Raw genomic sequence first — 14,583 nt, 5'->3', positions numbered from 1 at the left:
CAGTTCTGTGGCTTGGTGCTAAAAGGGCCAATGTCAAAATTGTCACATTGAGAAAATTGCAATTGGCATTGGTCTTTTAGCGTTAGCTGATGTGGTTGAGTTCATAGTGACGTTGGCTACCATTACATTGATATCTCTACTATTGTTTGAATTTGACACTGGCCTTTTAGCATATGAAAAAGAGCAAGAAAAAAAATCGAATGCATGATTAACTCAAAACAGCAAAATACTGACATTGGCCCTTTTAGCATCAAGCCACAGAGTTACGATCACGGAATTTCGCCAGTTATTTTACTGTCAATTCGAAAAAAAATGTGTAGCCTAAGCTTAATTGTCATTATGACTGACATTTAAAATTTTTAATGTATATAGTTTTCCCATTTATAATTTGATTTTATGGCAGTGCAATTGTAATTATTAGGGGCTGGAGTTGTGATTTTGGCAATAGTGAACATATTGTAACCTGGTCAGACGGGCGGACTCGAATTCCCGTCTGACTTATTTCTTGTCATAAAGTAATGCAAGAATTAAGAATTCCCGTCAGGTAATTATCAACTGATATAATCCATAACTCGAGTTCCCGTCAGGGGTAAAAGAGCGCTTCAATCCCTTACTTACCTACCCCTCTAGCCGTTGCCAGATACCATTGTTGTTTACCATTACGTGGACCAAAAAAAAATGTTTAAAATTTTAAAAAGTTACAAATACCGTGTGATCAACAATTATATATGGGACAAAAAAGTCCCAATTTACACACAAACTCGTCAAATAAACTACTATTATTTTTTATCAACAAAAAGAAATTTGGTTTTAAATCTTGTTAGGACACGTGAATGTTTTAAATTGTTTTCCAGAATTCATTATAATTAAAAAGAACTCTTAGGAAAACACAATTGTGAGGTAAAAAACTGCATTGGCATTTATCAAAGGAGAGTTACAATACAAACAATTGCCTCGCAACTTGTTTGTATTTTTAAACTCACCGCTATGTTCAAACCTAGTCTTTCGGAAAATCTTTTGTAATGAAACGGTAATGGTACTACGTCAACTCAACTCAATAATGCTACAATGAAAATAGATTTGTAGTGTTAATTGTTTAGGGGACCGAGACCGACACACAAAAAACGTTCCACAGTTTACTATAACATCGAAACACTTCGCACGGAATATTTGGATTTAAACGATATAATAATCCATATAATAGTTAATTCATGGCAAGAAAATCTGTGGTTGATTGCAATTGGTGAGATATTAGTCATTCCCGTGTTATTGTGGTAAATTGCATTACCCCGAATAAATACCAGAATGATTTAATTACGATAACTTAAATTCAGTTCAGCCAACATTCTTGTTCCCTTAAATAATAAGTACCACTAATAACTTCATCCAAATACAGTGATTACAGTTAGACGCGTGTAGAAATTTATTTTAATATGCATGAAGGCGATGCGGTCGTACGAACTTTTCTTACTGTGTATGGGTTAATACGTCAGAAAAATTACTAAATTGACTAGCAAATAATTTCATAAGTGATAAAATTGCTTAAAACTGGAGAAATTAACCACAGTCTTGACGATCTTTTATGACTGCCTGAAGTAAACTGTTTCAAAACCTACATTTCAGTAGAAACTATAAATAGCTTCCCATGAGCTTTTCCAATAGACCCTTGCCTTAAATTACCTTAACCGTAATGTTTACGATACATGTGAAAAAACAAATATTTCAAGCTGTACCGGGAAGGTCCACATGTCTTTTAACATCTGAACCAAAAGTTTTATGGGTAGTGATTTTTTTTTCTATAATTTTTTTAACTTTTATAGTTTGCGAAGGGGTTCTTGGTTTATCTATTTTGGTTTCTTTAATTCGTACTCACGGTAATGATTATTTTTAAAGGTTTAGTTTATTACGAGCCTTATTCCTCCAAGTCATCCATAATGATATATTTTTTATAGAATAGGTACATATTACTTAAAATGAGTAACGAGCATCATAGAAGTTTTCACTTCTGTCGTGCCAGTCTTAAGCACACACTCTTTTTTTTTCAAATGGGATAATTTTTTTTTTTTTTTTTTTAGTATTTCTGATAGAGATTTTTATTCTGAAAACAACAATGTATCACAAGTACATATACACTTAAATTCCAAAAATTCACAAAAAAAATTTAAACCTATATTTATTTGTCATCATTTTGATAGGTCTTTTAACTGTCAACATGACAGTATAAAAATTTTAACCCCTTACATTTAAAAAAACTTGAGAAAAAAATTGTTAAAAATTAAAAACATATTTTTATTATTTTCTTTATTAATGATTAATTTATTAACTAAAGTCCATTCAAAAATCAAAAAACCACCAACAGGTTATGATTTATCGAATTATTGCGTTACTTTTGCCCCTCACTGTATAGCATAGTATAGTAAGATACTAAATAGGTAAAAATGTAAACGAACTAAGAGTATGTAATCTTATAATCAAACACCCCTTTGCCATGTCTGACTGATAAAGTTGTTTAATGATTTTAGCTTGATGGAGACCAACCGGATGTCGATGACGACGAACCTGACTTCTACGCGGAGGCACCACTTCCGGGATAGGAACTTAGATACTTAACGAGTACATTTCCTTTATTAAAGGTACACTTCCTATATCTGATGTAGACATTAATGAATAAGTTTAAAGTCTTGTCGAGACCTAACCGTTTTTTGTGATCTATTCATTAGGTACTGCAGGTGTGCTTAATATAGGTTTCTTCAGTATTTTAAAATTGAAACATAAAGAATTCTTTATTTCTGAAACTTATTTTATTAATCATTTATTAAGTTTCAAAGCCCACATCGATCCCACAATCATTTATAGACACTCTGTATTTAACGGTTATAATGATCGTGGATAAAAAAAAATTGAATACAAAAAATTAGCTATCAAAATAACAAGAGTTCATTGAACACGCAAAATTATTATATCTAAATCAGTATTAATGTGATTGTGCCCATATTTTATTTTATTCTTTTTAATGAAATGTATAATATGTAACATTTTAATATTTATTCCATTAAAAATGTAACTGGACTAATGAAGATATAGTGGGCACGATTCATAAATTGTAAATACTGTGTAATAACAATATTACTGTCGAAAGTGGATGATGAACTATTTTAAATCATGATCACTATAACTAGGTACGAGTACTTACCAGTTGCATGCATGCGGTGTGTACTATATTGTATTCATTTTTTGTTTATTTTTGTTAACACGTTGTAGACATTTTTATCACACTAGTGATTTGTAAAAGTTTGGATTGCGAATGAGGCCTTTAGAACGTATACCTTACTCAAGCTCATTGTTTTGAGACGTGTGTAATTTATGCATTCTAACGTAAATGAGTAAAAAGTAAATGCAAAAAATTAGTCTAGTTAGGTACATCTTACTTAGCGTCAAAATCATCTTACTGTAGATCTGGTGGATGATTTTCTAGGTCTTTTAATAACAGATGAATTAGAATATATAATGTCCTAATTAGGTATTACTAGAAGACTGTGATTGGAACATGGCTCACTTTGGTGCGGTATGATAAAATTAGTTGCCTTTGTAGTACTTATATTCGTTAGTTACATCGAAATTTAAGCTTAAAATATGTTCTACGTTAGTTGAAAACTGTACAAATGTGAAATTTTACTCAGGGTGACTACATGATACGATCACATTTATTTTCAAATTAAACGTTTTACAATGGATTCAACATCATTGTTGAAATAACGCGCAACATGATTGCTTCTCGTTTTATTAATTCTACCATTAACTTGTGTATCGTGAAGTCAGCCTTTAACCAAAATAGATGTAACAAATTATGGTTGATACATAATGAGTTTACGATTCGTTAATTATAAGAGGTGTTTAATGCAAACCTGAAAACAGTATTTTCTGAGATTGATCTTAACAAAATTTCCAGATTCTGTAGACTAGTTTTAATCAAAACTTAAATTTACATAGTTTCTAACTGTGATTAAAAATGTCTATTCTATTTCTATAAATGAATAAGATGATTTGACGTGTTTTTTTTTTAATATAATCCCAATTATTAACCATTAAGGATTCCAGAGTCCTAGTACCATTACAATGATTTAGATTATCAACTTGGTTGCCAGATTTATATTTTACAAGTTCTTTTCATATCTATGAAATGAAACATATCCTCCGTACAATACGCTGATAGATTGCACGTTTTTTGGCAGAAGATAGACAGTCAGACACAGACACAAGTGTGGCGGGAATTAATTTACAGGGCTACAACGGTTTTCTACATAATGTGAAACAATTGAAATGGAGAGTTTTGTATTTTTCACTGTGTTATGTTTTGGAATTGGAATTTAAAAACGTGCAATCTATCAGCGTACGCCGTACGGACTATACAACAGTGCATTTTAGTTAAAAAAGTTTTCAGTGCTGATTCATTTAATTAAATTCAAATAAATTGTTCATGAAATGTCCCTTTGGAAAATACAACCAATAAGAATAAATCGGAAGTAATGTGTCCACGTACCCAGTAATTTATTCTCACTGAACTGCCTAACAGACTTTCATAATTGTACTGAGTAAACCAACGTTACCAGCAAAGAGTACAACGTCATAGTACATTATCTTAAATGTGTTTTCCAAAAGAAAACATCTATTGGAATTTGAATAAAATCGGAGTTTTGATACTTCCGCTTAGTCAAAAGTTGGAAATCCAAGTAGGTACATACATTTTGACATGAAACATGAATTTCGCGCAATCATCTAATACATAAAAAGGAAAAGGTACCTACTTCTGGTTTATAAATGACCACATTGTAATTATTTAAGTTTATTTGTAAATATAAAAAAACAGAAACATTATTCGGGCATCTCTCCACCTGGAACAAGCTAACACAAAAAATTAGACATAATTATATAATTTCTAAAGGATGAGTAAAGTGTCAAATAGTTATTTAAGATATAAGTATAAAAAGTTATCCTTTATTGCACGAACGGGTTTAAAATACGACCGAGGTACGAGGGAGTATTTTAAAGGATGTGAGTGCAACAAAGGAACTTTTTACACGTCCGTCTTACGACATTTTATCTACGATCGTGAGATCAACATAAATTTGTATAAAATAATAATTATTGATTTGTTTCGCAACCTACTTCTAAACAATGTTTCCAACAAATTGCATTGTTGTATTCTGACAGTTCTGTGCCATAAAAGCGTGCACTAAAAGTTTTATGATACGATTCCGTCAGTTCACTAAACATCAACTTTGACAAAGATTTTTAGTGCAAAAAGTGCCTACCTTTTTACACGATCGTAGATAAAGTAATTAAAACAGTGTTAACTTCCGGGAAATATTGTAACAAATGTATACTTTTATTATGTGGTAGAAGGTAAATAACCAAACTTTGACAAGTTTAGTTGAACACCATAAAACCAGTTCTGTCTAGCTGGCTGCATAACAAGCACCTGTGTAATACTTGTAATACTCGCAATTAAACTTCTGAAATATGTATATTTTTCTCAAGTAATACGGTAAAAAAATTCAAAATCATAAGCACATTTTTCTTATTGGAAAAAGATGATGAAGCAACTGTTCCATATTTGTATACCTTCACTTTGTAAAATAAAATACAACTAATATCGAGCGATCAAATGTGAAAAGTTATTTATTAAAATTTAACATAAAATAACATTTTTAATTTACAATGCGAAAATTTCCGATAATAATGCGGAATCTGGAAAAGTGCCCCGAATGCTTGCAGCGTTTCCACGTTGAATGGCAAGGGAAATCCTCTCAAAAAGGAATTTCTTAGATTTTGAATCCCCTGATTCCGCGATAAGTCGGTCTCCGATGACATTAATGAAATCTATTGTTTCTTTGCACCAAGGGCCTAAGGTTTCAAAGGCTAAACCTTTAAATATGTAGTTTGACGAAATAATTGAACGATATTTGTTATGTTTGCGTTTGCAAGCCATTTCAGCGGCAAAACCTGAGACTTCAGATGTTTTCAATACGTAACTGTCTGCAAGTGTATCTACGACAGTAACGTCCCAAACCAAAGGTTGACCTTTATTCCACGGTACTAAAGTCATCCCATCAGGGCGTTTTCCGTCATCACGAGATAGTCCGTTTGGTTCTAAAGTTGAATTAACATGAATAGAAGTCAAAGACCGGTTGATAATAGAATTAATTTCAGTGTGTCTTGAAAATCTACCACTGCTTTTGGAACAACTTAGACCGTGAATACCAATTTCATCAACTTTCGCATTGCATTTGCAAATATGAGGTGTACAAAGATTACAACCCAATCTTAAACCAATACAAACTTGGAAGGAAGTGTTATCTAAAAGAGTACCAATATTAGGAGAAGGTATTGCATGTAACCAAGATCCTGATTCTCTGCATTGCAAAGCCTTAAAACGAGCCAAGTCCCTAGATGAATTAAAGATTAAGTCATTGTCAATTATTCTTTTGATATTGATATTATCCCAATTCTTCTGAAATTGTGGAATTGTTGGTCTTTCGTTCTCATTTTCTACATCCCAGACTGCTAAAGCTTCATCATAATGGTGAATAATAAGCTCATTATCCTTTGAATTTAGTAATTGAGAAACAAGCTTTTTAACACCATGAACTGAAGATAGGAAAGCAGGGAGGCAAATATCGGAAATGCGGCGAATTCCCAGTCCACCAAATCTAATCGGTAAAGTGGACTGACACCATTGTAAATCAGTTAAACGTAAATTAAGTATTTTTTCTAAAGAAGACTTTAAAGAAGAATCAATGGAATTAACGTAATTAGAAAATTTCCAAAAAGGAGTTGTTCTTAATAAAAAATTAAATTTTGGTATGAAAATTAATTTGTAGTCAAGTCATCCATGAATTTGAATCCGTATGTCCTTTGCGATTGATATGTCAAGATCTAACCTGTGTTTATTGGAGCGTGAGTTCAAGTAACGACATACGATTTCGGATTCATGGATAATTTGATCGCTCTTTATGTGGATGACAAAAAATATAGACTAGAATTTGTAACACCATATTGATTCCATGCAATATCATCGATTTAAAAAATATAAACATAAATCTTAGGTTGCAAAAAAACGAGAGATGAACATTTTCCTAATGTAAATTTGATTTTGTCCATTCATCAATAAATTGTCTACTTGACAATACCTATCAAATAACTTTTTTAAATGTAATTTAATTTTGACCACAATTCTAACCTATCTCTCCTAAAAAGATTTCACACTGTGAAAAAATTATAAAAATGTCTCAATTTTATTCTAACAGTACCAGTTTTTTTGCAACCAACTATACTTGAATATTTTTGTGTTCAATGGTTCACCCAGAATGCTTAACAATATAGTTAGTTACCATAGTTATATTGTTCCCATTCAATAAAATCTGATCAAGTTTGGTAATCCTTCTACCTTCCGGTGTCGTTTCATATTCTGTGACATCCTCCAGTAACATGTTAACAAAATCGTCAAATCCTAAAAGTGTCCCAACAATTTCCTTATCATTTTTCATAATAATGTGTATCCTCGAACCAATGCACTTATCTACTAGCTCTGAAATCAACAGAATCTTTTGTTAGCCATGATGTTACCGGCAATTGTGCTAGCCTACAAAACAATTTTTATTTTACATACCCAAAGGTAGAAGCGTTGAAGAAGTGACAGGCATAGAACTCATAATGGAAGCCAAATAAACTAAAAAAACTTCAATTGATCAATTTCTAAATAAAATATGATTTCATTTAAATAAGTGTTTACATCCACACCACTTTTTGACATTGACACTATTGACAGTTGCCAGGTGGCGGTTGGTACTGGTGTCTGGTGCCTGACCTGACCAACGTAAAGAACATAAAATGCAAGCACAGACGTACGCTCGGAACGATGATTAATCGAGTACATGTTGGATTTAAATATCTAGGATAAACAACTTTTTTATTTAACCGCGATTTCGATAACATTTTAAATTTTGAGCACTTTGAAAATTGATTATGCAATTTCGTATGTAAATATTTACAATTTGTGCACCCAATACGTAGGAGCGTTCCTTGTTTCTTTTTCTTGGTGGTGTTTCAGGTCATGCGCTCTGTCTTGGTTCTTTGGTATTTCAGTCGTTTTCATCAAATGCCGAGATGGGAGTTGTATCGTAGTTGTAGGTTTTGTGTTTTTGTAATAAATATTCGTATTTTTAAGTGAACTTGTGTCTAAAATCGTGACAATAATGTTCGTGGATTAAATTTTGGAATTTATGATCAGCAATTTATGATATAAGGTCAGTATATCGTTCGGAATTAAAACAATGGTTTTATTTTGGTATAGCCTATATTTATATTTCCACTTCAGAGTTTCATACCCCTACACATTGATTTATTTGCATTAAATATGATTTATAAAAAGCTATTTTGATCGATCCACTTTACAGCTCAAAAGCTGAAGAATTATTCTTTAAAAATTAATGGTTGTCAACAAAGTCAGTTTAAACATTCTTAGTTCATTTCTCATGAGTTTTTCTTTTATAATACAGTTATCTTGCAAGAGTTCACTTGCCCTGTCCATGTTTAAATAAACACTCACATTAAAAGGCCATTACTTTAAACAATAACTTCATTGTGTGTGTGCTTGACCACTGGTTATGATTATTATGGTGATCTTGGTGATTATTATAATGAGGATGTGAAGAAGTGGTGCGGTATACATTAATTATTTCCTTAATTATGTAGTATCAGCAAAAACATTATTGATTCTGAGTTAGTGAACATATCCGAAAATACGACAGAATGTAGTTTAAAAATGTGTTGCCAAAACAATTTTTTTTTCAGGGTAACATTGTAGTTCCTTGTTGTCTTGCATGCTTTGCAATTAATTTATATGTTCGTTCTAACTTGTTCAACGTCGGAACGGGTGAGAGTTCGCTGATCTTGCTGTCGATTTTATCATTTAAAAAAAAAACGTATTTGCTTTCAACGAAATGCATAAATACCTAAAATATGTATATAAAGTTGACGCAAGTTGCAAAAAACCACTTTGCATTTGCAACAGCACTTTTATGGCATTAGTCATTTGAAATTACTTTAAAACTCTACTTATATGGAAAATATTCAACCCAAACTATGATTTTCTGGTCCCTTTGTGCCTTTATTTGGTTCAAAAATATGAAAAAAATGCTGTTGCAAATGACAAGTGGTTTTTTGCAACTTGAGTCAACTTTATAATGTACGAGTTCTACCCCTAGGCCTTCAAAAATGGGAGGATTATGTTTTGGATTCAGTTTTATGAAAACTTTAGAATCAGTATGTAGAAGGTGTTTCGTCCAAGTCCAAAATGAAGCTTTTGTATAGTCCGGACAAAATAAATGTGAATCCTGACTTTATTAAGCCAAATTATTTAACAGCATGTTCAAATAAAAATGTAAAGATAACAATTGTAAAGATTTATGATGGGGAACAGATGGTTATCTACCACCAAAGTTGCAGGTAGAATTTCGAAAACTCCCTGTATTTATAGGTAAAGTCCTCGTCTAGAAATAGTCAATTTTGACTTAAATTGTAAATCATTTTACAATAGGACAGCAAACCGTCTTATATCTACCATAATACCCTCTAACTTTATTGCCCCTTTGTTGTGCAGTGCCGACTCAAAGAAGAGCAAACATCAGGTAAAGTAACAGCCCCTATTTATTTATGGAATTATTTATGGTAGTTATAAGACGATTTTCTCTCCTATTGTAAAATGATTTACAATTTAAGTCAAAATTGACTATTTTTCGACGAGGACTTTATAATACACCTTCTTTTCGAGAACGACCTACCATAAATCTTTATTATCGTTATCATGTTGTTAAATAATTTGATTTAATAAAGTCAAGATTCACATTTATTTTGTCCAGACTATATTTATGAACACTCCAAGTTTGGGTTCTAGAAAACAAAAAAAAAAGCATTCATTTCCGATAAATACGTTATCGTCTATCAGTAGGTAGGATGTGTGAACGTATCATATGCCGGAAGAACAGATATAGGTAAAAATATGGTTATTGATCGAAAAAAAGAGCGTTGAAGTGTGTGCATAAAATAACGTAAGACAGACACTTGGAAAAATTAACCACTACAATAGAAGAAAGTTGACCCATTACACGCTGTTATTTATATGTATGTAGAAGGTCAAAATACATGTTTTATCTTAGGTAAATACAAATTCAAACGTGTTATTTAAGATGCTTAGATGAAAGTTTACGATTACAAAAAACTTAAATGCCTTACACACTTTTTAAGGATGAAGCGCACGAAGACTTTAATTTGTAGAATAAATAAAAAGCCTGTTGAGGTATTGTTTTGTGGTGCCAACTTTAGCCACTCTAGACACAGTTGAATCTTTACCGTGAGAAAATTTCTTGGAATCACAGTTAGACTTATTGTATTGAACCCAACAATATGGGCTTATTTTATTGTTACCTCTGGCTCCGATGCCACGTGACAATAATTACATATATCATTAATTTCATGAAGTGTTGATGGTCAGTGTAATTGTTTTGCTATTACATTTCCTTGAAGTTACATTAAATAGTGATGAACTTGTAATTGAAAATCACCCACCCTTGTCTGTTCATTGACCTTTCAGCAACCCTTTCACAAACTTCAGCTCAGCACCTGCTGCATAAGCTTGCTAAAACGTTGATTTCGCCATTAATTCACCGAATGCCATCAATCTTCTTTTTAAAAATTAAAATGGCTGGCAATTTTTTGTTTGCTATTTACCAATTTCGGGCTTTGTTTGTTTTAAAGTATGTATTAAAATAAAAATATATTCATTTTCCACAAACTTTTGCTGCAATTTTATGAACAAAATGTAATGGAATATGTTTTTATTGTAATGATTATATATTGCACGTTGCATAAATTACGTAAATGTGATAGGGGGTTCATTTACCTCGACTTTTTCTCACATAAAATTTCGCAGTAATTGGCTTTTTCTGAATGAAACGATTGTGTTTGGTATGCTCATATTTTTTTGCTGTGGTTTAATTACCTCGAATTTTATTTTTGACTCAGATCTTGCAGTAAATTTGTCTTTTGGAAATTAACCTAAATTATGACAACGAAGGATGCACATCCTAGATTCTAATTAGATTTCATAAATAACATTGGCGTGTTGTTTCTTAGTGCTTATTCACAATGGACATAAGACATACCTAAGAATAATTTGTAAATTTGGGCAATTGGAAAATATTTTATGTGTCCATATAACTCGAATATGATTCTTTATGCCTTTTTGTACTATTGGGAACACTGAAAACTGGGCAGATGTGTCATTCAATTGTCAAAATTTCTAAACCATACCTTAGCTACTGATAACCAAGCTTAAGTTAATTTGACAGTTTAAAAAAAAAAAACAATCATAATGACAGTAAAGGTGCATTTACATTGACACTTTTTGAAATGACAATAGCAGACTGCCCAGGATTCCATGTCCCTCATTGTACACAACAATAATGTTCACTGAGGTCACTTCTCATAAGTTACGTAAAAATTAATAGTATATCCACTGCATGTAGAATGAATATCATATGCCTTATGTCAAGCTTATGTCCACTGTGAATAAGCACTTTTACAGTATTTGAAATTTTACGATAACAAAAATGCTGTATTGCGATATGGTTGGGTGTCTCGAAAGATTATTGAGCCAGACAGCGACTTTATTTTGTCTGCATAGCACTGTTGCATAAAAGGAACTTGATTGCAACGGCCACTGCTACCACACACGGCTATTAGCACAAACGTGATGCCATGTACTGAACCATACACGCATTTAAGCAGCTAACTGATCGTAGGTATCCCCAATTTTCCAGCCAATTTTTGTTTTAAGACCAGTTGAAGCCATATCGAATTCGTGAGTTATAAAAGGATAACTGGAATTAATTACATATTTACAATTAAAAATTAACCAACACATTTTTTCGTTATACAGGCTGTCTCAAAATTCGCGAATTCCGAATTCAGAGCGTTGTAGTCAGTGGTCCAAATATGGAAATAAAAAAAAAAATCGGGGTTCCGCCACAAAGATACATTGGTCTGAAGGTGCACTCTTTGAAGTGCGTTTTCTTCAAATACAGGCTGAAAAGTTCAGTGTTTATTGTTATTTATGCTTTACTTTGGAGTAAAAAAAATCTTAAATTTTTGTAATTTTTCTTAAAAATGGAACGGCGACGTAGCTAGAATAGTATTTTGTCACTGTGGATACGAAGGCTGCTATGTATTGAACAAAATTAAAGTGCTTATATCATATCTTCTTCAGAAGAGTATTTTTCGAGCTCCACTGGGTCCTTCCCTACCATGCTCTGAATTCCGAATTCGCGAATTTTTGAGACACCTGTATGTTTTTCTATGATCTGACTATATCTCCATGGGAAACTGAAATTTTCCATGTAACCGTAACTGCAAATTAACGCCCTAATTATCTTCAGAAATGTCTCTGAAAATTAATTAAGTGAAATGGTAAGTTTTGCCTGGTAATTTGTTTTCGGATTTGACAAAGAGAAAATTACGATGTCCTGTAATTTATTACTGGGTTTAAATGAAGAATATATAAATATTTCATGAACAACGGGTCAGTTTATGGTGAATTATTTAATGAACTATACATAGATTTGTTCTATTTTGCACCTATAACACAGTCAGTATAACACTCAAACGGGTTTCGAAAAGGAGCTCTTTTCGATACCCGTTTCAGGAACATTTACTTAAATTTTTAATGTTGACAGTGACTCATAGTGAGTTGTTGCTAGGTGATCACTGCATTTTACGACACTTTAAATTCAAATTGTTCGTTTATTTACCAGCGTTACGAACCCTTATATTTGCCAAATATAATTTTCCTAGCATTATGTTTTGGACTTTTTTTAAATTTAAGGGGCAAAATAGAAAAAATATTGTATTATACTCGTTTTATAAGCCATTTTGTCGCACTTGTTTGCTAATAGCACTCGTCGCTGCGCTCCTCGTGCTCTAAAAAACCTCGTATAATAAATAACTATTATCACATAGTTTTTTGTCAGATTATTTTGTTAATGGATTACTATTTCTTACGTTTGTTTTGTGATGACACTGTTAAAAGTGTATATAAAATTTGCCAATAACGTGAAGATAATCACGTTTCATGTTGTTAACGATCTCTTCCTCGTATTCTTTCCATTCACGGTGCACTTACACGCATACAAATTAGACATACGACCGCAAAATTTTTCTCGTTGAATTATAATTTTATCTTTTCGGGGAAGATACATGAACTGCTTAGATTACTAATATGTCACTGCAGGGTGTTTTAGATGCTTTTAAACGCCGTTTTTACGAAAGAAAAACACAAAATAAAGTATGTAATAGTAAAAATCATTGGTGCCTATACAAAACGAATGTGTATATTGTCTGTACGCAGACAGTATTTTTATCAAAGCCGATTGACAGCTCGAAGTGTGTGCATAGTATGTTTAAAATTCATTGAATAATAATTAAAATGATAAATTAAAGTAACAAAAAGACGGTAATTGTTCACTTTAACTACTTCTGGAATTTTCGCGTTTTTCTCGCTAGACAGTCTCAGGGCGTCCTCCTAGATCGTTTCCCACCATTCAAACCTTGTGCAAATTAATTTTCCTTACCCTTTAGTTATACTAAGACATTGGCGCGACCTTGACGCGACCTTGAAACACAACAAGAGAAAAAAAAGGCATTTGCACAAGGTTTGAATGGTGGGAAACGATCTAGGAGGACGCCCTGAGGCTGTCTAGCCAGAAAAAACGCGAAAATTCCAGAAGTAGTTAAAGTGAACAATTACCAAAAAGACTAAACATTCTTATATGTTATAACAGTAAACTTTAGAATGGGACACTATTATCAGATTCACGATATCATAGGTATCATGGCATAGAAAATGTATTCGGTTAGTGAAAACTTAAAAGCTACAAATGGGAAGAATCGTCAAAATGTAACTGCAAAATTATTCCTTATCCCTAAATGTTTAAATTGTAATAAATTACACAAAATTTATTTATTTTATTTAACATTTATTGTGCCAAACATGCTCGTATAATAAACAAAGTAACAAAGCATAAATCCTCATACGTCCTTATAAAATCAAACATTATATGTGTAGCGTTTTCAACTCTCGCAGTTCGTTTATTAGATTTTAATTCGGTCGATTGTAGTTGTCGGATGGAAGCAATAACACCAGTTTGGTTGATGCTTTATTGTAACGGAAAAATTGTAGTGGGGCAATTCAAAACTATGTATCTTGTATACACATATGCACGTACAATAATATAATATAACATATAACAATAATAACTACGTGTTTCATTATTTGCATATAACACTATAAAATTATTGCCAACATTTTCATTACATTTCAGGACCATTCAAACAATCCTAATATGTATGTACTACATACATCATATTTTGAATTTTTGGATTAAGTATCACATGTAATGAATATTGTAGCTGTTCCTGATTTGTTTTCGTGGACAAATTACGTTCCTCACAGGAGTTGACCAATAACAA

General features: G+C 32.1%; 3 protein-coding genes across 7 annotated transcripts in view; 2 read left to right on the top strand and 1 right to left on the bottom strand.

Moving 5' to 3' along the window:
• The window catches only part of Ae2 (Anion exchanger 2), a 141,653-nt gene extending 137,610 nt beyond the window's left edge, over nucleotides 1-4,043 (top strand). For all 5 annotated transcript variants that reach the window (XM_069039445.1, XM_069039428.1, XM_069039438.1 and 2 more), the window contains one exon: nucleotides 2,523-4,043. In XM_069039445.1, coding sequence (XP_068895546.1) covers nucleotides 2,523-2,594 — 72 coding nt within the window. In that variant the 3' untranslated portion in view covers nucleotides 2,595-4,043. The remainder of the gene's footprint in view (nucleotides 1-2,522) is intronic.
• Nucleotides 4,044-4,827: 784 nt separating this feature from the next.
• On the bottom strand, nucleotides 4,828-7,866 carry LOC138124453 (U6 snRNA-associated Sm-like protein LSm5). The gene is made up of 3 exons (XM_069039502.1): nucleotides 7,670-7,866; nucleotides 7,392-7,588; nucleotides 4,828-4,902 (listed from the first exon to the last, which is right to left on the bottom strand). The coding sequence occupies exons 1-3, from the start codon at nucleotides 7,710-7,712 to the stop codon at nucleotides 4,873-4,875; spliced, it is 270 nt and encodes an 89-aa protein (XP_068895603.1). The 5' UTR covers nucleotides 7,713-7,866; the 3' UTR covers nucleotides 4,828-4,872.
• A 271-nt stretch (nucleotides 7,867-8,137) lies between these two features.
• trio (trio Rho guanine nucleotide exchange factor) overlaps nucleotides 8,138-14,583 on the top strand; it is a 167,408-nt gene continuing 160,962 nt past the window's right edge. Inside the window, exon 1 of the mRNA XM_069039410.1 lies at nucleotides 8,138-8,306. The gene's annotated coding sequence lies outside the window, so the exon portion shown is untranslated. The remainder of the gene's footprint in view (nucleotides 8,307-14,583) is intronic.

Source organism: Tenebrio molitor, chromosome 1 (genome assembly GCF_963966145.1).
Source record: "Tenebrio molitor chromosome 1, icTenMoli1.1, whole genome shotgun sequence".
Lineage (NCBI taxonomy): Eukaryota > Metazoa > Arthropoda > Insecta > Coleoptera > Tenebrionidae > Tenebrio > Tenebrio molitor.
Note: the sequence above shows the minus strand (reverse complement) of the source record. Positions and strands in the feature narration are given on the sequence as shown.